Source organism: Cajanus cajan, chromosome 2, assembly GCF_000230855.2.
Source record: "Cajanus cajan strain Asha chromosome 2, NIPB_CcT2T_4, whole genome shotgun sequence".
Taxonomy (NCBI): Eukaryota; Viridiplantae; Streptophyta; class Magnoliopsida; order Fabales; family Fabaceae; genus Cajanus; species Cajanus cajan.
The window spans coordinates 2,930,192-2,956,421 of NC_138518.1; the positions used below are offsets into that span (position 1 = coordinate 2,930,192).

A 26,230-nucleotide genomic window follows, 5' to 3' on the forward strand; every position below is an offset into this window, starting at 1 on the left:
GGAACTACTTGGAGAAGATTGTTGTTCTTCCAAGTTCTCCATGCTTAGGACCGTGAACTCTTGAGGTAGAACTCCTTTGAGGTGGCGGAATCACCTTGGAGGATTCTCCAATGGTGGAGAAGCAATGGAATTGGCTCGGTTACTTCCTAGCTTGTGAAGGAAGCTTGAGGAACCAAGGCAAAGGTTGAGAACCTTTGGTGAGAACCTTAGAGAGAAAGTTCTCTTCGGTTTTAGGAGAGACTTTTGGGAGATAAATCTGAAGTTTTATTTCTCAAATGTTCAAAAGTGATTACAAGTGAAGAGAAAACGAATTTATAGGGAGAAGTAGCTTCTAGGAGAAGCTAACCTTAACCATGGTTCACTAGGAACCATGGTAAGGTGTAGCTAACCATCCATGGTTTCTAAAACTTGTAGGAGAAGCTAACCTTGACCATGGTTCACTTAAGAACCATGGTAAGGTCAGTCTAACCTACCAAGGTTTAGAAACTTGGAGGAGAAGCTTCAAAAACCAAGAAGAGTAGCATAGAAATTTCGGCCAAAGAGAAACAAGTGAGCTAGGCGGCCAAGGCTCCATTTCCTCCTTTGAATTATTTCAAAAATTGTTGATTTGGTTTAGTTAGGTTCATCAAATGATGATGAGACCTAGCTAAATCAAATCTATGAAAAATTAGGAGTAAAATGAGTCTAATATGCAAAATTTTGCCTAGGCCCAACTCAGGCCCAATTTCTAAACACATTCCCTAGCTTTGCTAAATGTCACCCCCTTTCCCTACTGAAAAAATGGAAAATGAATGTATCAACAAAGGAGGTTAAATGGAGTTAAACTCTCCAAGTAACCCACCCTAAAATCAATATACAATCATTAATTAAAAGCAAGTAAAGTGCCTCACAAAATACAAAGGCAAAATTAGACCTATACAAAGGAACTATGTACAAAATATATGAAAATGGTCTTTAAGATCATCTCATTCCTCTTGGTTCTTTTAAGATATCACCTCTTGGATTCCTTGGCCTTGGCCATAGTCTATCACTTGGTATGATTTTTGTATATGACTACGTGAAGTTTCTTGCATGAGACTATGTGAGAATGTGAAAGGTGAATGTATGATCTATGATATGATATTGTGAAATAATGTGACATGAGATATGATGAGACGTGATAAGTGAAATGTTGAGTCAATGAAATAGTGGATGCATGTATGATATGCATCATGTGCATCTATGATCTATTCTAAGTGTGCCGCTTAGGCCGCATACTGATGATGTAACAAGCTAACAAGGTGTACCTTAGAGTCACTGGTGATGTAACAAGCTAACAAGGTGTGACCCTAAGGTGTACCTTAGGGTCACCAGTGATGTAACAAGCTAACAAGGTGTACCTTAGGTTCACCGGTGATGTAACAAGCTAACAAGGTGTACCTTGGGTCACCAATGATGAAATGATGAGAAATGTGATTATGAGACACGTGATTGGCGCCACATGCATTTATGAGTCGAGTCCATGAAATCATTGCATGATAAATGAGTGTACATGTGATATTGACTATGTATGTGTTTTGTTTATGTGTGATTGGTGCTTGTAACTTGTAATATGTTTGTTGTATGTGTGTGTGCTATCTAACCTTTATTTCTGCACCTGAACCTGAGTGAGATGTTTCTCACTCCCTTGTTGTTATTTGTGTGTTTTAAATTGTATTGCAGGTGATCATCAGCGTGAGGATGTTGGTGATGAGGCTTAGGCTTCAGTTGAACATGCTCTGATAGGATATGTGACATTGGGACATAGCTAGGCTTAGTTTAGGATTTCATTATTGTATTTGTCTTAGAAAGACTCATGTTTCTTTTTGCTATAAATTTCACATTTGACCATGATTTAAGTTTACGAATGTGAATTCTTTACTTTTATGTTAATAGAACTATTGTTTTAATTCTAAAGATTTTATTTAACCCAAGAATATGTTTTATAATTTTCTTATATGTATGTTGGGGTAGAGGGTGTCACATGATACAACTCGAAAGGATTTTCTTAATAATATTATAAATGAAATGAATATTATTGGACTTGATATTTGAAACTTAAGAAGACAAGGTTATGATAATGGATCAAATATGAAAGGAAAACATCAAGGTGTGCAAAAAAGAATTTTAGACATTAATCCTAGATAATTTTATACTCCATGTGGTTGTCATAGTCTAAATTTGGTACTTTGTGATAAGGTTAATTCTTATCCTAAAGCTACTTCAATTTTTTGGAGTACTATATATATATATATATATATATATATATATATATATATATATATATATATATATATATATATATATATATATATATATATATATATATATATATATATATATATATATATATATACCTTATTTTCGTCTTCAATTAAAAGATGAAAAATTCTACAAGATCATATCCCTAGTTTGACTCCTAAATCATTGTCATAAACATGTTGGGAAAATCGTATTGAAAGTGTAAAAGATTTAAGATTTCAAACTTTACAAATAAGATATGCTTTATTCAAATTAAGTGAAACTAATGATAATCCTAAAATAAAAAAGTGAAGTTGATTATTTAGCAACCTATGAGCTTGAAAATTTTGAATTTTTGTTAGGCATGATTATTTGACATGACATATTATTTGTAGTATAGTAATAAAAAGTTACAATCAAAAGATATGAGTATTGATGTTGTTATAGAACAATTAAAAGGTCTTATTTCTATTTTTGAAAAATATATGGAAGACAAGTTTGAAACTGGTGTAATTTTTGTCAAAAAAATTGTTATTGAAATAAATATAGAACCTAAGTTTCATGAAAGACGTATTATTTGTAAAAAAAAAAAAGTAATATGATAAGATTGTTGATAATAAAGCTATAAAATCTTTGAAATAATCATTTAAATTGATTTTTTCATATATATAATTGATTAAGTAATTGTGCATTACAAAGTAGATTTGAATACTTTAAAATTTTTAGTTTTCTATTTAACATTGAGAAATTAAAGTCACTAGACAATAAAAATTTAAAAGAATATTACCTTAATATTGAGTGATCATTAAAACATAATAATCACTCATATATTGATAAATTATATTCATTTACATAACTTAAACTTGTAAGAGGAGTTATACAAAGCAAAAAAATAATACACCAATTAACATACTTAATTATTTAAAAAGAATTAATTTTTTCTCCAAATACATATATTGCTTTTAGAATAATGTTAACAAAGAAATTTTTTAAAATTAAAATTAGCTAAATTTTATTTAAGATCAACAATGTGTCATATAGATTAAATGAATTAGCTTTAATATTAATAAATAAATAAAAATAATAAAATTGATTATAATAATTTAATATGCAACTTTGCATCTATAAAAACTCGAAAACTAAACTTTCAATAAAAAAAATATTTTTATTGAAATATTTTTATTTTTATTTTTATTTTTATCAAAATATATTATCATTAATTTTAAAAAGACTTCACTTTAAGATTTGTTTAGACTTAAAAATATGTTAGGCCAATATATTTATTAGTTATTAATATAAAATATTTTATAAAATCACAAAAAAAGTGATGTTGTAAAAGCTGTACAATTTTTGTTTTATATATATCATTACTCATAATTTATTCTTTACACTCTTTATTATTAGCTGAAATTTATAAAAAAAAATTATCAAATTTATGAGTATTACATACTATTTAATTTTTTGTTTCTCTTTAAATTTAGTGATAATTTTTTTTAAAATTTGTAATTTTTAACTAATAAAAGAGAATATATAAATGAGAGAGTGTTAGAGAGTGTCAGTACTAATTTTTAATTTAAAAAAATAGCCAAAAGTAATTCCAAGTTCCAACCAAATCCTCAAAAGAACAAATAGTTACAAATAAATAAGGAGTTTTGGTATCATCCAAGTAAAACACAAACAATTTGTTGATTTCTTTTTTAATTTCTGATTATGAACTATATAAATTCTTCATCCAAACACATTATAAAGATAATCCAAACACATTATAAAGATAATTTAGAAGTACAATTATCTAGAGTCTCCTAATTGGGAGGGGCCAAATTTTGTTAGTCTCGCATCTGTTTTAAGAAAAAAAAAATGGAAAATACTTGTTTTATATTTTTACGTATCTTAACACCTTGAATTCATTTTATATTTTTGAACGTTTTTAAAATAAAGGATTTCATATTTATGCTTTAACCGTCACTCAAATTTTTTTTTTTGAAGAAATATTTATTTTTATTTATGAAAAGAACATCTTTCAAGTTTTATCATTAGAACTATCTTTCAGTTTTATATTAAATAACGACTCTGAAAAGAAAATGAAATTAAAAAGTCCACACTCAATAATAAGTTATTACATTTACCCTCTAAGTTTGATATATATATATATATATATATATATATATATATATATATATATATATATATATATATATATATATATATATATATATAAATACTGCACTTAATGAAATTTGTAATTAATACTTTAAAAAGGAATTATTTTAATTTAAAAAAAAAAATAAACTACACTACAATTATACTTCTTTTCTCTAAAATTATATTATGCCTTTAATATATAAAAAGTATAATTCTCTTAATAAAATTATATGTCTATTTTTTATTAAATATATTTTAATTTTATACTTATATTTAAGGAGTCATACTTTATTATTTTAGCTAGGGTATTTACAGAATGTCAGAATCAAACCTGCTCGTGCTTATTAATTATAAGATACAATTAATATTGTGTGAGATTAATTTTCTATGCTTCAACCAAATAGAATAATTAGAAATTTGGGTGATGACCACTTCCAAATATTTAATCTATTAAAGCAAGACTAAGATATAAAGAGTAGACATTCACCATAGGTAAATTAATTAAGGATATTTTTAAAACATTTCGAATACGTACGTTGGTTCCATATTCTATAGTTGTTTGTGCAAGTCGTGCTGAGAGTGATGCCATGAGCTTGAGACAGTGGAGGAATAAGGTGGCCTATTCATCATTAGTTTCCTCGGAGACCTAATCCCCACCGGTCATGGTGGCACTGCCACTACTATGGTGAAAATTCCACTCTTGGTCTTCCTTTGTGGTAGGCCATATTCTATTGCATTATAGATATTAATCTTGTTTTGCAAAACTGTATTTATTGCTGATTCGAAAATTTTTTCTTACATCACAAAGATAGAACAAGACATTGCCCATTTAATAGATCGTCACTAAATGTGTGAATGAATAGCCTCTAATCTAACCATTATAAGTTGTAACTACGTAAGTACAGTAATTAATATAGGTGATCATCATAATCCTATAGACTAATTAATATTGGTGATCCTGGACGAAGAATAGTGAGTCTCAGCCATCAGGTCTCAAGTGGAGTGAGCTATTGGATAATCTTATTTGATTAAAGCTATTGGATATTTGGATCAGTAGATGGGTAATAAATCACATGTTGAAAACTTTATTTATTATATATATAAAATAAATAATTTAAGATTTCTATATACATATTAAATACAATAATCAATGTATCATTTTTTTGAATAATCTTATTAAAATAATCCTTTCTTTCAATAAATGCATTCCTTTTAATTGTGTTGATTAAATAATTTATGATTGGATAAATTAAAAAATATTAATTAATATTATATTAAAATTAAGAATATTATTTATTTTGAATATTTATCAAATGATAAAATTATAGTTATTGTGGGACAGAAGAAATAAAATTTTAAATAAATAAAAAAATTTATGAATACATATAATTGGTTGGTATACATATAATTCGTCATATAACTAATATGTTATTACTTTGAGTGAAATTGAACTCAAATTTCTTGAACAAAAACTTAAATTGATCATATATTGTGAATAAAAAAAATGTGATCGAGAGATAAAATTCATTATATTACCAATCAAATTCTCCAAAAATAACAATATATGATTAGGCTATATTCACCAAAGCTAGGTAGTAAATATATGTTGCACCAACATAGTTAATTTTTTTTTTTTTGTGAATATCCATATACGTGAATCGTGTTTAATATGATAAAACATCAATGATTCTTTTTAACACCATATCAATAATTTTTAAATCATATAAAATTTATATAAATTGAATCTTCTTAGTCAAAATGTCCAGCCAGCTTCACAACATGTTTGGTGTTGTGTATAAATTTATTTTTTGTGCTTTTTTATGATGCAAAATTATCTATTAAATTATCATAATTAATTTTATTTAATATATCTTTTTCAATAGATAATAAGGTTAATCTGTTTAATCTTTGTTGAGATATTATTAATTTTAAATAAGTATTTATTAATTTAAGTTTTGAAAAATTTCTTTCAATTGAAGCAAATGATATTAAAATCGTTAACATTATTCTATATATTATATATGCATTAAAAAAGAATTTATTCTTTTTATATAATTAAGAATGGTTTATCATTTTCCAATCTTATAATTATCTTTAATATATTTAATTCTGAAAATAAATTTAAGCCATGAAGATCTAACAAATTATCATGTTTCAAAGATTTTTTAAAGTTTAGGCATTTTTTTTCAAAAGTACACAATTTAGTGACTCTAATTTTTTAATACTAAATAAAAAACTAAAAATATTTTCATATATTTTAAATTGTTAAAATTTACTTTAGAGTATGGTAATCGCTTTATCTACAATATACAAAAAAATGAATTAATTATAAATGATTCTTGAAGTGATTTTACAATTTCATTCTCAATACTTTTATCAAATTGTTTCTTTCTACGATTAATATTTTTTTTACAAAACTTAAGCTCTAGATTTATTTCAAAAGTAATTTCTTGAGCAGAAATTAATACATTTTCAAATTCATTTTTCTATACGTTTCAAAAAATAAAAAAAGACCTTTTAATTGTTTAATGGCCTCATCAATGCATATATCTTTTGATTGTAATTTTTTACTAATCGAGTTACCTACAAATAATATGTCATATCAAATAGAAAGAGTTAGGAAATTAAAGAGTTTTAGGATTTTCTTACCTATTAAAATAACTATTCAATATCTTTTTTTAAAAAAAATAAAAGATATTATTATTGATTAGGAGAAATTTCAAAATTATTATTCATTAAATAATATTTATAGTACCAATATAAATTTAACAGTCAGTAAGGGTATTTAAATTTTTAATTAAAATTTATTTTAGGTATAATTTTAAAATTAAATATTTTTAATTTTATAATAGTATTTTAATGTTAAAAAAAATTGGGAACCTAAAATCCTTACTTTACCTGCTTTGACCTTGAGCCATCCCTGTCACTAAATGTGTGAATGAATAGCCTCTAACCTTTATAAGTTGTAACTACGTAAATACATTAATTAATACAATTTCTTAAAATATTAGATAAGACTAATTAATATCGGTGATCATCATCCAGTAGACTAATTAATATTGGTGATCCTGGACAGAGAATAGTGAGTCTCAGCCGTCAGGTTTCAAGTGGAGTGAGCTATTGGATACCCTTTTGATTAAAGCTATTGGATATTTGGATCAGTACATGCGGTAATAAATCACATGTTGAAAACTTTATTTATTATATATAAAAATAATAATTTAAGATTTCTATATACATATTAAACACAATAATCAATGTATCATTTTTTGAATAATTTTATTAAAATATTTTTCTCTTTTAATAAATTTATTACTTTTAATTGTGATGATTAAATAATTTATAATTAGATAAATTAGAAAAATAATAATTAATATTATATTAAAAAGTAAAAATATTATTTATTTTGAATATTTTTCAAATGATAAAACTGTAGTCATTATGGAATAGAAGGAATAAAATTTTAAATAAAAAAAATTATGAATACATATAATAAGTTGATATACATATAATTGGTCATATAACTAACATGTTATTACTTTGAATGAAATTGAACTCAATGTTTTTTTAACAAACTTAAATTGATTATGTATTAATTGTGAATAAGAAAAATGTGATTGAAATTCATTATATTACCATACCAATTAAATTCTCCAAAAATAACAATATATATATATATATGATTAGCCTTCACCAAAGCTAGGTTGTAAGTATATGTTGTACCAACATAGTTAAATTGTTTTTTTTTTGTCAATATCCATATATGTGTTTAATATGATAAAACATCAATGATTTTTTTTACACCATATAATAATTTTTAAATCATATAAAATTTATATAAATTGAATGTTCTTAGTCAAAATGTCCAGCCAGCTTCACAACACGTTTGGTATTGTGTATAAATAGCCATGCATTCATGCAATTCAAAACCTGCCAAACCATTACAAAACTAGAAACAACCCTAGTATACCACTTTCTCAAGTATGGCTCTTAATCTTCCAAAAATTTCAATCTTGGTTCTTTCACTCTTTGTCGTGAATCCATTTCTCTTATTAGTTGAGCCAAGAGCCTCAGAAGCCTCCACTCACCCATTCACCAAAACCCTCCAAACCCTCGAGGGCGTCCACAAGGGCCAAAAGATGAAAGGCGTGGCGGAACTCAAAACCTACCTCCGAAAATTCGGCTACCTTAAAAACGACAAAAATAATTCTTCAAACGACCACTTCGACGAAAACGTCGAGTCTGCCCTCAAAAACTACCAAACCTACCACAACCTACGCATCAGTGGCGAGGTGAACGCTGAAACAATAGAGAGAATGAGCCTCCCACGTTGTGGAGTGCCTGATATTATTACCCACGGTAACCCTAACGGGTTGGTGATTCTTGCAAACTATAGCTTCTTCCCGGGTTCACCAAAATGGGGAGACTCCAAAAGGGCACTGACCTATGCATTCGTGTCAAGCGCTGGCGTGTCGTTGAGCATGGACGATGTGAGGTTAGCAGTGAATAGGGCCTTCAAAAGTTGGTCACAAGTCACGGACTTCACGTTTACCGAACGTGGGAGTGAGGATGACCAAGTTGACATAGTCGTAGGGTTCCACAGTGGGGACCACGGTGATGGGTACCCGTTTGATGGGCCGGGCCAGGTGCTGGCCCACACTTTTGCGCCGCAAGACGGGAGGTTGCACTATGACGCGGATGAGCAGTGGACCACGAGCCCGGCGGGCCAGAGTGGTGGGCTGGAGGGGAATAGTTGGCGGGTGAGGAGAAGGAGAGTGCGCCCTAGAAAGCCCACGAGCATCGATTTGGAAACCGTGGCTTTGCATGAAATTGGGCACGTTATAGGGCTTGGTCATAGTAGTGTTTCGGGCTCGGTTATGTTTCCCACTTATGCAGGGGTGAGGAGGGATCTAACCCAAGATGATGTGGATGGGATAAAAGCTCTATATGAATCATCGAATTAGAACTTGGGAAAATGTTCCACTTGAGTTGTGTGAAATAGTGGTCACTTGATGGTGTGTTGCATGTATACAAAATAGCCATGAACTAAATAAGTCACCTCGTAAAGTTGTGAATTGTGATAACATATTAATATCCTTATGATAATGATAAGATAATGTAATATAAGATGAACCACTGATTCAGTTTCATAATGAAGTTGATGTAATATGCCATGTATCCTAATTAAATTTAAATTTTGTTATTATTATCTTAGAAAGTTAATTATGTGTTTAATTCAATCTTATAATATAAAATTAATTTGTAAAGTGAGAATTACTTCTCACTTATACTAGATTATTTTAATTTTATCTTTAGTTAATATAAGATTTTTAAATACAATTTTTTCATGTTAAAGATTGAACATCTTGAAAAATTTGCAGGATTGAACATCTGTAGATCTGATAATAAGAGTCTTGATAAGTTTACCAACAATCTTCAAAATAAGCTTTGATATCATCTTAAAAAAGTAAGTTTAAAATCTAATTCAATCTTATAAAACTAATTTACTATAATGACCTTATTTTTAATCGATATGAAATCTTCAACTTATTATTATAATTTTTATAGATAAAAAAATATATTGTAATAAGTTGGTTAAAGCACAATATAATAATTTTTTTTTTTATAATTTCCACTCAAGTGATTAATGACATATTCGTCCGCATCATTTTGTACCTAATATATATAATGTAATTTTGTTCTTTAATTTTTTTGTACAACGTTTTTAAATGGCCCGAGAAATAAAAAAAAAGTTAAAGGGCTTATTTGAAAATAGGTGTTTGAGATTTATTTGTGAACATTTTAAGATACGCAATGAATTATTTATTAAATTTATTTAATATTTATCAAATTAATATTAAATTTAATTAATATCTATCAAATTAATAAGAAAGTTAATTTATGTTGGGGAATTTATATTATTTTAAGTCAATTCTTCTGCATCGACCTAATTGAAAATGTAAGCTCGTTCATGAATGTTATCGATGTAATATGCCAATATGAACTTGGCCATGTAAATCATTAGTAACATTGGTATATATAATACGTCGATCATAAGATTTAGTTAAGAAGATAGTTTGGTTATACAACAATCACAGTATATGATTATCTTATAAGAAATGGACATCCAATTACTGTTAAGGAGAGAGGTGCTATAATATAATATAATATGAGAATATATTACAAAGACATTAGACTAACTTGATCGTTAGAGTCCTTTTGTTAAGTACTTCCCCAGCTCGGAGTCGAGAGAGTAGACTATATCTTTTGACGTCGGATTATGAGAAGAAAGAGGAATATAAGTGGACTACCTCAATAACCAAGCTATTCTCGATAAGAACATCTATTATTTTTCGTTTCAAAAGCTTGTGTAAAAATGATATGAATTATTGACAACTGTTATCACCAAATTCAAGAAATGCACTAATGATCGCATGATGATATGCTTATTGCTCCAATGTCAACAAAAGTGGGGGTACTTCTAATGACACTTCGATGTTTAAGTTAGAAGAAAGTTTATGTCAAATGAATTAAGGTTAGAGTGATACCTTATGTCCATATATAAATTGTTCATCTTATCTTTAGGTTCAAAGATAATGTTGCATGATTTTATGAGATGATTTCATATTGTATCTTTGTGATTTTAGTAGATGGAGATATTGTTTCTAATGTGTTTCTCTTTAACGCATTCCAAAATTCTTGGAAATATGGTACGCAGATTACACATTAACTATCGTTATGACAAGCTGACAAAGATGTTTGTTAGGACCAAGTTCGGGATGAGCTCGAATCGACCTTAGCTAAGCATTGTACAACAACTTTTTATAAATAAAATAAATAATAAAAAATAAAATACTAATGATAATTAGTATTTCAGAGAGTTTTATCTATTCCAATATTTATAAATATTGAATAATAGATATTATGATCAATAAAAACTTAATATTTAGAATTTATAATAATTCACACATCTTATTTAATTATATTTGCAAAATTTTATTGGTAGAAAATTAATTATCTAACCATGAATCAATAATAATTAAATAATATTATTTAAATTTTAATATACAATATAAACAAAATTTTTAAAAAATAACATAACATTGCATAACTTCTTAATATTAAAAACTAAACTATACTTAGACCCACAACTCATGATTATGATATTTCAAATTAAACATGAACTCACATCAAATATTTAATAACAAATAATAATATGTATTAGAAACTAAAATACTAAAAATATATATAATTATTCATCACCATATTCAAAATAGGAAAAGAATTTTGTCCACCTATACTTCAATATAAAGATTTCACGGTGATAATTAGCAAAGCTACTAGGAAAAACTTGTGGGTGATACCAAAGCAAAGAAAACGGTGTGATCATCATAGATATATGATTTAGTATTTTTTTTAACATAGTTTATTTTATTTTATATTAAAATTTTAATTTTGAATAAGTTAAGAGATTTAAGTGAATATTACATGTCAACTAATATGTTGATCATTATAAATAAATGTATAAGCGGATAATAACTCACTTGTAAATATGACTTATCCAAATCAATCCAATTATATTTTTGTAGGTTGGGTCAAGTAACTTTTTTGTTAATCGATTATAATTGGATTGGATAATGGGGTATTGAGTTTGCTATCCAATGAACCCAAAAAATAAATTAGTAAATCAAATAAAAAATGCTACAAACAATACAATACCTAATACACTTTAGATGAACTTATATTGAGTTTTATAATTGGAGTCAATGTATAAAAAAGAAATGACTATAATTGAAGATTAAGCATGGAGCAAAAAGAACAATTTAATTCCAGTTGTCATGCAATTCAAAATTATTACATTAGTGACATAATATTTGTTTGTTTAGGATATTTGTGATTTTTTATTATGATTTTTGTAATGTTGTTTGCATTTTGAATCATATATTGAAATTTGAATTAAGTATTTTTTTTATTTCTTAAAATATACTTAATTTTAATTATTTGACTCGATGACTTGACTTGAACCAAATTCTATTATAATTGGGTTGGGTCATTTTTTTTATTTAAAAAAGGCTCTCACATATTTGACCTAACACAACGTGATTAAGTTTAATTGAGTTGGATAGAAAAATAGATTAAACTTGACTTGACTCGATCTATTTACACCCCTAATTATGAAGGTGTTTAAAATCATGCAATTAAGACCGACACTTACATACGAAAGAAATACTATAAAATTATAATAAAATTATATAATAATTAGTGTTGTCAAACAGATCAATCTTACAGTGTCTTTAAGGTAGTCTAACTTGGATTGAATTATATCTAGGATAGTATTTTTTGGCCTAGTGTGACCAATGTCAAGCCACTAGGCTATCAAGATAATTTTTCCTTAAATAGAAATTAATAAAAATTAGAAAAATGATTTATATCCAAAATTAAAAAAACTTTTTTAAATAAAAAACAAATAAAATGTTTAGTGAAATAAATTGTCCTTAAACTATTAATAATTATTTAGAGATAATTTAGTCTCAACACAATTGTAAAATACAAATTAATATAAAAGAATTGATCATAGTCTCATTGCATTGATATATCTAACCTTAATAGATTAATATGTGGTAACACATAAAGGCGATAAATGCAACTATTCACAACACAAATATTTAAGTTTTCAAACTTCAACATATTCATAGATTCAAATGTTGAAATCCAACACAAATAAACAAAAAATTTCCAAAATTTTATAAACTAAACAATTCAACAATATTTTAACTACAATTAAATCAACAACCCTAAAACGCAACAATCTAAGTTGGGTTATTTTCCTGATCATTTTGTTTTCAAAACTTATATCGCCTCAACTACAATTAAATCACCTTAGTTTAACCTAATTATTATTTTTAAATTTTTTTTTATCAGGTTAGTCCAACTCAAGGTCATTTGGCTCATTGGACTAAGTGGCCCAAGTCAAAATGATCTACTGCTATTTAGCAGGGGGCAAATCTAGGTTGGTAGAAGTGGAGGCAAATGGCCTCACTAAATTTTTTATGTCAATTATTATCTCAATATATATTATAATAAAATCTATTATTTATTATGTTAAAAATTAAGTATTTCAATTGCTTTTTATGTTTTATGTTGTAAAAAAAAATTAAAATCAATATATTATTTTTGAAATATATTTTTCTTTTAAAAAAATATATCTAAGTGTAGCTTGATAACTTAATTTTTCTCAAAAATAAATGGATATGGATGTGAGTTATCAAATGTATGTGAGGTTTATTAAAATACATCTTCTTCTTTTTTAAAAGGAGTATATTAGAAAGTTATAATTGTAATATTTTTTAAAATGTACCTAAATGTAATTTGTTACCTTACTCCATTTTTTATTTTTAAAAAATAGTTGTGAATTAAAAAAAAATTATATGTGTGTGCGTGGTGTGTCATGTTAATTATAATTAAGTAAACTTAGTCTTGATGGTTTATTCAAGTTCATATTATACTTTTTTATTTTATATAAAAAAGACAATTTTAATGTCAGAAATGAATGGTTAAATGACTGTTTTGCTACTTATATAAAGAAAAATAATTTTGAAGCTGTTAAAAATGAAAAAAATTATTCATTATTTTTAAAATATAAAATCTCGTAAAAACAATTAAAATATATATTTTTATTTCAAAAAATATAAAATTATATGTTTATTATTACAAATTATATATAAATATTATTCTCATTACTTAATCTTGATCAAATTTTTTATGATCTAACCATACTATATTTACCAACTGATTGAATCAACTTTAACATTAATAATATCTACATATACATCTATACATATTTAATAATTCGTGCCTATAATAAAGTGATATATATAATGTTTTTTGCGTACACATCTTTTTTTATTCTAATTTATTTTTCTAATCATTCCTTAAATTATTCTACAAATTATTTACATCCTTCGATTAATTATCCACTGGTATATATTGCTCTTTTTTTTTTTTGCTTTAATTTCTTTTTAAAACAAAGTGGCGCGAAATGCCTCTTCATTTTTTTATTTTTACTAATAATTTTAAAAAGAATATTTCTTTTTAACATACACTATTTTACTCTTATAAACTACTTTTTAGCCATTTTTTCTCCTTTTTTAAATTTCAATATAAATTTCACTCTTGTAACTTTTCACACTTTCTAAATAACTCTCCAAATAATCGCCCATTCCATCAAAATTAATTGCCAAACTTTTTTTTTCTTTTAACAGAAGAAAAGTTTTTCCACAACTCGTTTATATAATGCTTTTCTATTCTATTGTTATATTACTTTACTTCACATTAAATTTTCTTCTTTTTATATCTCTTATGTATAAAAAAATTATGTAAAAGTCTTGTATACATAAATTTTTAAAGTTTAAATATGATAAAAAATTTAAAATCAATACACACTTTTTTAACTCATAAAGATATAAATTTTAAATTTAATTCTTATTATTTTCATTGCCTGCATGGTAGAATAAATATGTAAGAATATCATTAATTTTCTTTATTTTAACACAATTATCTGTATGCGTGATAAAGTTAAAGCAACGATTTAGGGGAATAAAATTCATTGATTTTAGTTATTATTTTTTTTCAATTTAAACAAAATTTTATAACATAAAAAATAATATTGGCAATAAATAATTTTATGTTAATAAAAATAATCTATTGAAATGTTTAAAACTTTGAGCTGAATTTTTTAATTAGTATGAAAATTATACGATTTGTTGTTTTTTCATTCTATTTTTATTCATTAAAACGAAAATATTATCTTATTTTTACTGTTCCACAAAGTGTAAACGTCACACGCAATACTGACTCCAGTGTTTGTCTTGTTCTCATCACGTGGAGGCCACCTTATCCTTGTTGACCAAGTATCATTGGCCACCAATGGACTTAAATAAACATCAATGTCGTTTCCTGGTTGCCTTAGACCAGAAATCATCATAGATAGCATTAAATATTTGCGTTTCATGCACAACTACGGAGGTAAATTGTAAATTGTCAACAAAACAGGCTATGAACTATGCTTAGTACTTAAGTTACCAAACGGATTCATTCCATCCGTAGCTAGTCCAAGCCTCACATTTCTTGGCTCCTTGCCAAAATTTGGAAACATAGAATCAATTTTTTTCCATTGCAAACAATCTGCTGGATGCCTAAGACTTCCATCACACTTCCTTTCATCTTCATGCCATCTCATTAGCTTTGCGTCATCCGCATTAGCAAACAAACGTTTTAATCTCGGAACAATTGGCAAATACCATAAAACCTTCGCTGGAGGACCCTTAGTGCTCACATCATAATTAGAATCATCTTGTTTCTTTATATATCGTGACAACCCACATCTTGGACATTGATGCAACCCTTCAAACTCACCATGATATAACATAAAATCATTTGGGCACACATGTATCTTCTTATACTCCAAACCCATAGGACACAACACCTTTTTTGCCTCGTAGTTACGATTAGGCAATGTGTTACCCTCTTGAAGCATTTCTTTTAGTAGCTCTAACAATTCTGTGAAGCTTTTATCACTCCATCCATTTCTTGCCTTCAAATTGAACAATCTTAATATTGCTGAAAGTCTTGTGAATTTTTTACAGTTTGGATACAACGACTTCTCCAAATCGTTGCACATAGTTTCATACATATGTGCATGCTTGAATGATTCTGGACCAACATCACGAAGCATCTCCTCTAACCGATCATCCATATCTATCTCTTGTGTAAATGTTTGAGTTTGAGTTTCGACTGATTCACTTTGAATGTCAACATTTTCACCATGCCATATCCAACGTGTATAATTGTTAAGAAATCCATCACACAAAAGATGTTCTCTTATAACATCAAGTTCTAGGTGAGTCGCATTACAACAATTAACACAAGGACAAAAAAACCTTCCATTCATATCATCATTAGCATTTCGTATTACATATTCAATAAAATATTCTACTCCAGTCTCATACTCATCACTTATACGTGATGCATGTATCCAACTTCGATTCAATAACCAACTTTTATCCATAACTTCTGTTCTTCATAAAAAAAAAAAATAGACCATGAACATTAATCTCACTATTTTAATCATTTGTATTAAATTTCAAAAGGGAAACTAAGGTTCACTCAATATGTGCATAAATATAACATCATACTAATTTATAAAAATCAAATAAACCACCTAATTTTTCTAAACACTAAATTACTAGGTAGACATTAATTATATAACAAATTATTAATAAAATACAAATATATAAACACATACATACAAGGGGTCCAATTTAGAAAAAAGCCTAAAACTGCTTCAATGTCTGGAACGGCCCTTGAACGGCCCCAGAACGGGCTGTTCTGCAAGCAGAACGACCTGTACTGCTTGCAGTACGGGCCATTCTGCAAGCAGTATAGGTCGTTCTGGGGCCGTTCCAGACTCAAAGTTCGCCCAAAAACAACGAAATAAGACGCATGAAACGAAAATGTTACCTCAATGTTGTATTCGTCCCAGAAAATGAGAAGCTACACACTTCAGATGAGAGTCCCAGAGAGTAAAGAGGAAGAATATATGATATTGAAGCAAAATAGTAGAGAATGGAGCAATAGGAGCAGAGATAGTGTAATTAATTCTCTGATACTACTTTTAAAATTGGTTGTTCAATAACTGATTTTAAAAGTGATACTTTTAAAATCGGCTGTTTAGAGCCGATTTTAAAAGTGAGACTTTTAAAATCGGCTGTTCAAGAGCCGATTTTAAAAGTAGCGTCAGAGACTTTTAAAATCGGTCATAACGTAGCCGATTTTAAAAGTAATGACATTATTTACAAAATTGCCACCGCATCACTTTTAAAATCGGCTACCTGATGACCGATTTTAAATCTCCGATTTTAAAATCCATTTTTGTACTAGTGTATTCATAGATTCAAATGTTGAAATCCAACACAAATAAACAAAAATTTTCCAAAATTTTATAAACTAAAAAATTCAACAATATTAATGAAATCAACAACCCTAAAACGTCAACAATCTAAGTTGGGTTATTTTCTTGATCATTTTGTTTTCAAAACTTATATCGCCTCAACTACAATTAAATCATCTCAATTAAACCTAATTATTATTTTTTAAAATTTTTTTTGATCAGGTTAGTCCAACTTAAGGTCATTTGGCTCATCGGACTAAGTGGCCCAAGTCAAAATGATCTACTGCTATTTAGCAGGGGCAAATCCAGGTTGATAGAAGTGGAGGCAAATGCCCTCACTAAGTTTTTTATGTCAATTATTATCTCAATATATATTATAATAAAATCTATTATTTATTATGTTAAAAATTAAGTATTTCATTGCTTTTTATGTTTTATGTTGCAAAAAAATTTAAAATTAATATATTATTTTTGAAATATATTTTTCTTTTAAAAAAATTACATCTAAATGTAGTTTGATAACTTAATTTTTCTTAAAAATAAATGGATGTGAGTTATCAAATGTATGTGAGGTTTATTAAAATACATCTTCTTTTTTAAAAGGAGTATATTAAAAAGTTATAATTGTAATATTTTTTAAAATGTACCTAAATATAATTTGTTACCTTACTCCTTTTTTTATTTTTAAAAAATAGTTGTGAATTAAAAAAATTATATATGTGTGCATGGTGTGTCATGTTAATTATAATTAAGTAAATTTAGTCTTGACGGTTTATTCAAGTTCATATTATATTTCTTTTTATAAAAAAAAAAGAAGACAATTTTAATGTTAGAAATGAATTGTTAAATGACTGTTTTGTTACTTATATAAAGAAAAATAATTTTGAAGATGTTAAAAATAAAAAAAAATTATTCATTATTTTTAAAATATAAAATCTCGTAAAGACAATTAAAATATATATTTTTATTTAAAAAAATATAAAATTATATATTTATTATTACAAATTATATATAAATATTATTCTCACTACTTAAAATTCTGAATCTGTGCCTACTACTTGATCAAATTTTTTATGATCTAACCTTACTATATTTACCAACTGATTGAATCAACTTTAACATTAATAATCTCTACATATACATCTATACATATTTAATAATTCGTGCCTATAATAAAGTGATATATATAATTTTTTTGCGTACACATCTTTTTTTATTCTAATTTATTTTTCTAATCATTCCTTAAATTATTCTACAAATTATTTACATCCTTCGATTAATTATCCACTGGTATATATTGCTCTTTTTTTTTTTGCTTTAATTTCTTTTTAAAACAAAGTGGCGCGAAATGCCTCTTCATTTTTTTATTTTTACTAATAATTTTAAAAAGAATATTTCTTTTTAACATACACTATTTTACTCTTATAAACTACTTTTTAGCCATTTTTTCTCCTTTTTTAAATTTCAATATAAATTTCACTCTTGTAACTTTTCACACTTTCTAAATAACTCTCCAAATAATCGCCCATTCCATCAAAATTAATTGCCAAACTTTTTTTTTCTTTTAACAGAAGAAAAGTTTTTCCTCAACTCGTTTATATAATGCTTTTCTATTCTATTGTTATATTACTTTACTTCACATTAAATTTTCTTCTTTTTATATCTCTTATGTATAAAAAAATTATGTAAAAGTCTTGTATACATAAATTTTTAAAGTTTAATTATGATAAAAAATTTAAAATCAATACACACTTTTTTAACTCATAAAGATATAAATTTTAAATTTAATTCTTATTATTTTCATTGCCTGCATGGTAGAATAAATATGTAAGAATATAATTAATTTTCTTTATTTTAACACAATTATCTGTATGCGTGATAAAGTTAAAGCAACGATTTAGGGGAATAGAATTCATTGATTTTAGTTATTATTTTTTTTCAATTTAAACAAAATTTTATAACATAAAAAATAATATTGGCAATAAATAATTTTATGTTAATAAAAATAATCTATTGAAATGTTTAAAACTTTGAGCTGAATTTTTTAATTAGTATGAAAATTATACGATTTGTTGTTTTTTCGTTCTATTTTTATTCATTAAAATGAAAATATTATCTTATTTTTACTGTTCCACAAAGTGTAAACGTCACACGCAATACTGACTCCAGTGTGTTTGTCTTGTTCTCATCACGTGGAGGCCACCTTATCCTTGCTGATCAAGTATCCTTGGCCACCAAGGTTCTGATCTTGACTGTTCATAATACAATACTTGGCTGAAGTTAAAAAAAAAATAAAAAAAATAAAAAAAACTAAAAAAACTAAAAAATTCTAAAAGCGAGTATCCCAAAAGTATTAATAAGAAAATTATATATATATATATATACTAATTCATTTAATTTTTAAAAAGTAAGATAATTTTGATATTTGAATTTAATATTTCTTCATTATTATTTCTTTTATACAAAATTAAATTCATATTCGGTCATATATTAATTATTTTTAAATTAATATAATTTTAATTAAGATGTAATGATGTAATCTCTTAATTTAGTAAAATATATTAATTATAAAATTTTAAAAAAATATACATTCGAATTGATTAAAAGACATGGATATTAATTAAAAAAATAGTATAGGCGTAATTTTTGAAAATATATAAAAAATTAAATTTATGGTTATCAATTAAAATTAATTACTTTGTTTATCTTAACAAATTAAGTAATATAATTTTAGTAAATAATTCTACTTTTTGGTTTATCCATTCTTCTGTATTACGATCTTTGCTTTTTATAATACATTATTAACGGTTCCAAAAGAGTGAGTAGCCAAGTTTGAAAAAGAAAAGAAATCAAATCGCAGTCAACGTCTTTGTCTCAAATATGTAGAGCAGTAGAAGCATCTTATCCTTGCAGATCAAGTTACAATATTGGCAATTTTAAAATTATAATAGAACTGTATACACAGGCAAAACGATGCCATAATTCTTAATTCTGTCTATTTATCTTAACAAGTGAAAATGAGACACTCCTCATAAAATATTATTAAAAAGTAAATGAAAGATAAAAAAATAAAAAATTTGTGTAGTTAACTTTAAAACATTTAAATAATTAAATAAAATTAATTAAAGTGTAATAATAATTAAAAAATTAGTTAAAAAATAAAAAGTAAAAAATAATAAAAAAAGAATATCTCTTTTATTAATAAAATCATAGAATTATAAGTTATTGATATACACACAAAACCATTATTTTGAATTCTCTGATGATTCCAAGTACAATTTTGATGAATGGTCTAAAAAATGGCGTCATATTGGTCAAACCAATCGGCCATGACCCTATCCTAGATACATCAGATACCTATAAATGAAGAAAGGAGAAGGGTTTCAAATTGCAATTGCAGTGTATTGCAAAATAGCTAGCAAAAATGGACTTTCTCCTAAATTGCCTAAACCTAAACACTACCACTAGTGCCATTGCATTCCTTTCTCTAATCTTGTTATTTTTGTTTGTATGGAAAAAATCTAAAGGTAAAGAAGCTCCACTAGTTGCAGGTGCATGGCCAATACTAGGTCACCTCAAATTGTTGAATAGTTCACAAACACCCCATAAAACGTTGGGTGATTTGGCTGATAAGTATGGACCCTTATTCACCATCAAGCTCGGTGTCAAACCCGCTTTGGTTCTCAGCAACTGGGAAATGGCGAAGGAATTGTTCACCAAAAACGACCTTGCCGTTTCCTCTCGCCCTAAACTCGTTGCCGTTGAACTCATGTCGTACAACCAAGCATTTGTTGGTTTGGCACCGTACGGGACATATTGGCGCGAGTTACGTAAAATAGTTACGTTCGAGTTTCTCTCCAATCGCCGAATCGAGCAACTGAGCCACGTTCGTGTCTCCGAGGTTCAAACCTCGATCAAGGAGCTTTACGATGTTTGGTGCAGAGAAAAGAACGAGGGTAACTACGTGTCGGTGGAAATGAAACAATGGTTGTCACATTTGACTTTCAACATGGTTGTGCGAATGGTGGTTGGGAAGAGGTATTTCGGGGTAACCCATGTGGAAGGGAAAGAGAAAGCGCAAAGGTTTATGGAGAATATAGGGGAGTTCATGCGGTTGATGGGGACTTTCACGGTGGCTGATGGGGTTCCTTGTTTGAGAGGGTTGGATTTGGGGGGTTATGAGAAGGCCATGAAAGCAAACGCTAAGGAAATTGACAAGTTGTTGAGTGAGTGGTTGGTGGAACACCAAGAAAAGAAGGCTTTGGGTGAAAAGGATGAAAGAGAACGTGACTTCATGGACGTCATGATTTCTAAGATTAATGGTGCACAGATTGAGGGGTTTGATGCTGATACCATATGCAAAGCCACATCCTTGGTAAGCACTACTATATCTTTACCATTATGCTTATTTTGGTGTAGATAATTTTTCTTTTAATACAATTTTATGTTTATAACTTTTATATATATCTCATTTTATTTTTAATAACTACTCAAAAAATTGTTCAAATTGCTGATTATTAATCATCAATTTTAATTAATATTATTTTTACATGTTTTAAAAATATGCAGAAGTACAAAGTGTTTTTTATTTTACTTTTTTTATACTAGTAATAATACGGTGTGAATTCTGAAAGAGTTAGTGAAATTTCATTTTTATGACATTCAAACCTGTAAAACAGGGATTAACATGGGGACTGGTTGAATTTATTTTGGACTTCTAGTATTTTCTTCTTCTTCTTCTTTTTATTTTGTATAATACAATCTTCTAGCTTTATATTTATAGCATTAATTAATATGTTATATAATTTAACTTTCATTTAAAGTATTTAATTTTAATATTAGCTATATAACATTTTTAAAATATAAAAAATTAAGATAAACATTACCTAAGAATCTCGTGTGGTGGCCAATATAGTGGCTTTTGTGAACTATAAGAAGAAAGTTGGAAGTTGACAATGAATACTTTTATATAAAAGCAGGTATAAATATAAAATTGGTACATGTAACTAGTTTCTTAGTTACGTATGTATTTTTTATATTTAATAATTAAATACTAATTATATGTCGAGAATACTAGGTAAAATTAGGACATAAAGGAAATTTTATCATGATAAAGATTGAATATAATATATAATTTTCCATTTTATTTATTTTTCTTAGATAATTAAACTACTCTTCTGATAAAGTTAGAACTTATTATTTACAGGAGTTGATTTTGGGCGGAACTGATACAACTGCTGTTGTTCTTACATGGGCATTTTGTTTGCTATTGCGAAATCCTCATGTATTGAAAAAGGCTAAAGAAGAAATTGATATTCAAATTGGCATAGATGGATTTATAAAAGAGTCAGATATGAGTAAACTGGTGTATCTTCAAGCTATAGTTAAAGAGACACTAAGATTGTATCCACCCGCACCTTTTTCATCACCTCGTGAATTTATAGAGAATTGTATTTTAGGTGGCTATCACATCAAAAAGGGAACTCGCCTAATGCCAAACTTGTGGAAGATTCATAGAGACCCTAGTGTCTGGTCGGATCCATTGGAATTCAAACCAGAAAGATTTCTTACTACTCATAAAGATGTTGATGTTAGGGGTCACAATTATGAGTTTTTACCGTTTGGAAGCGGAAGAAGGATCTGTGCTGGAATGTCCCTTGGCTTAAACATGGCTCATTTCGCTCTGGCTAATTTCTTGCACTCCTTTGACATTTTGAATCCATCAACTGAATCTCCTGATATGACTGAAATCTTTGGATTCACGAATACTAAAGCCACTCCACTTGAGATTTTGGTTAAGCCACGTCTCACTCCCAACTATTATGAAACTTTATAATCCTTATGTTAGTCGTGTGGTCTGTGTGTGATTCATATTGTTTGATACTTTGATGTCAAATAATGTGATGCTTTGTGGTCAATTGTATGTTAAATCGTGTCTTCCTTTGAAAATGTTATGTAACCATGTGATAGTTTTGTTCCTTGCAAAAGCTCGCTAGATGTATCATCGTCATTTAATTGTCATGAAACAAATAATATGATCTTGCTACGAGTTTATTTGTGTTAGTGTATTAATTTGCTTGTAATAGATTAAGAATATTACAGAAAAAAGGACTTGAGCATTATTCCCGTTTTTTTAGGGTGTTTTGAATTATGTGAATGGAATGATATGAGTAGGAATGTAAGTAAGTTGAGATTGATCCGTAAATCTAACTAACTCGATCCATCTCAAAGTTACACATTCACGTTAAGAGTGTTTTCCCTTCACGTGCATGACATTTTTAATAAAAAAAAAAATCTAAAGAGTTTACAAGACTACTCTACTCAGTATTCATCCGACTCATCTAAACCCATTATTTAGTTTTTTTTTTTTATAAATAAGATAAATCTCAGAGAATAATTTTTTAATGAAAATTGTTGCTTCTTATTTTTCTAGCCGTGTTTCACAACGCTTTTTCAATAATTTATAATTGAATGTGGTTTATTTTAATTGTATCATGTAGTTATGTTAAATAAAACATTAATTATATACTTACATATTTATTTTGCTTTGCACTTAAATTAATACGTATTAAATTAAAAAAAAATAACTTTAAGGTATGTTTGGATGAGGAATTTTAATGGAGTAATTCATTTGTTTGAAGAATTTTAAATTCTTTGAGGTGAAATACTTTGTATGGATGGAGAATTTACAAAAAAATTTGAAATCTAAACATTTGTGAAAATCTTTGAAATAGTAGAATTTCAAATTCTCCCAAAAAGGTAAGAATTTGAAATTCCTCATATTTTTTCCCCTTATTTCACTTATATATTTTATCTTATATCTTCATATTTTTAATTATTGAATATTTAAAAATACTTTAAAAAATATTAAATATTATCTAATATTAATTTTAAAATTATTAAATATTTAAAATTATTAAATATTTTTATAAAATTTTATTTAAAAATCTCAACATATAAATATATTTTTAAAATCAATTTTATCATGATAGAATCAAATTATCATATCCAAATTAACAATTTAAAATTTTAAAAAAATTGAATTGACTTATCCAAACAAAATATTTTAAGAATGATAGAAATTGAAATCAAAGTAATTCAAATACCAAGAATTTCAAATTCCTTGAATTTGTAAAATTTCTCATTCAAACACACCATTAGGGAACTAAAGAATTTTTTATTAATTGTAAAACATTGTCATAAAATTTAAAAATTTATTTATATATATATTTTCAAGGAACAATAAGAGAGAAAAAACAAAAAAAAAAGTAAATTAAGTAATATAGCGAAACAATAAAAGATTATATAAATTATTATATAACTTTATCATGAGATTATATTATTTCTTTATATTTCTTTATATAGTATGTTAGTATACGTATCACTATTTGCATGATGAATTATCATCATCAATGTCTTCCATCACTGCACAAAAATTACTTTTAATGATAATTATTATACTTTTAGGGTAATTATTTTAATTTTTAATGACAATATAAATAGTTTCTAAACTATTTATCATCAATTAAATTATAGCTAATGTATCCAAAGTCAATAAAAATATTACCGATAATTATAACGAATAATAAAAGTTTGTTTATGATAACTAAAAATAAAGGGTGTTTAACTATTCACTTAAATTATATATACTAATAACTATTTAAATCACCACTAAAAGTGTGTTTAACAAATTTATATATTTTTTCAACAGCTACATTACATGATGAATATATCCCTTTTTAGAGCACACAACTAGAAATGTGCTGGTTTCCTGCTAGTTTCCTACGAAAAATTGTTAGCAGAAATTTTTTTTGTGAATTTGCTGCCATCATGTTAATGATAGGATTATTCTCCGTGAGCGAGTAATTTTGTATACTTTTTGAGGATTTTATTGCGAATCTAGATTGACAGAAAATATTTAACATTATTTTAATAAACCGCAGAAAAATGTCGCAAGCATTTTTTTAATAATTTTTTTTATACATTTAATTGAGGACTTTTTTTTTTGTGAATTTATATCCCCAGGAAATATTTCTCGTGAATTTAATTCCGTAAGAAAATCTACAAGTAATTCCTTCGTAATCCATATCAGTACTAAAGAAACCTTCCTCTACTTAATTTGTTGATAAAACTAGAAAAACATTGAATGCAGCGGTTATACTTCTCGTGGTTAGAAAGCAACACTAACTTCTTCAGACTATGCTTCTGTGTAATGTTGCTGTCATATAGGAAATTAATTGTACAAATTTTGATTATTGCAATGCTAGCTCTTTTTCGTATAGATTTCTATTGCTTAGTTAGAGTAACATGCGTGCCATTGTTGGAGGAGAGGTTATAATAACTGATTATTGGATTAATTTATGCTTCATGCAAGGCTTTTACAAGGCATCACTTTGGAATGATGATTTATCTGAAACTATAGTTTGTGCTTAAATTGAAACAATGCTTAATTGCTTATATCAAAATAATGGATTTGGCATTTTAGAATAACTTGTCGAAAATGGTCACGATGATTGGATTTGCTCTAACAGATGAGTATGCTTTTTGGTTTGCTCAGTAACTGTATCTGTATGTATTGATCGTGTATACTCTTAAGGGAGCTTCCTATTTTCTTGAGCTTCATTATCTGTCTTTTAAAGCCTCTATCTTGGCCAGCTCAACAAGTGCTTGCTCTTCATTGGTTTCCTTAATCTCCTTTTTAAGCACATCTATAGTTGTTAATTAAACATGAAAACATCAGAGTTTGATGCTTGAATTTCTTTCTCTTCCATCAAAGAAGCCACATCAAGATATTAACAAATACTAACACATCACAGAAATTAACAACAGCTTTAACTGAAATTTAAACGTGTGAATATGCAAATTTAATTACAGGTGTCT

The 26,230-nt window shown here is 27.0% G+C and overlaps 2 protein-coding genes and 1 pseudogene across 2 annotated transcripts; 2 read left to right on the forward strand and 1 right to left on the reverse strand.

Annotated features, from left to right (window-relative positions):
- Positions 1-8,316: 8,316 nt before the first annotated feature.
- On the forward strand, positions 8,317-9,624 carry LOC109788449 (metalloendoproteinase 5-MMP pseudogene; annotated as a pseudogene).
- A 5,830-nt stretch (positions 9,625-15,454) lies between these two features.
- LOC145954077 (uncharacterized) lies at positions 15,455-16,468 on the reverse strand. The gene has a single exon (XM_083067755.1). The coding sequence runs from the start codon at positions 16,466-16,468 to the stop codon at positions 15,455-15,457; it is 1,014 nt and encodes a 337-aa protein (XP_082923881.1).
- Positions 16,469-20,642: 4,174 nt separating this feature from the next.
- LOC145954095 (cytochrome P450 82A3-like) lies at positions 20,643-23,399 on the forward strand. Its single transcript, XM_083067807.1, has 2 exons — positions 20,643-21,725; positions 22,557-23,399. The coding sequence occupies exons 1-2, from the start codon at positions 20,775-20,777 to the stop codon at positions 23,184-23,186; spliced, it is 1,581 nt and encodes a 526-aa protein (XP_082923933.1). The 5' UTR covers positions 20,643-20,774; the 3' UTR covers positions 23,187-23,399.
- Positions 23,400-26,230: the final 2,831 nt, after the last annotated feature.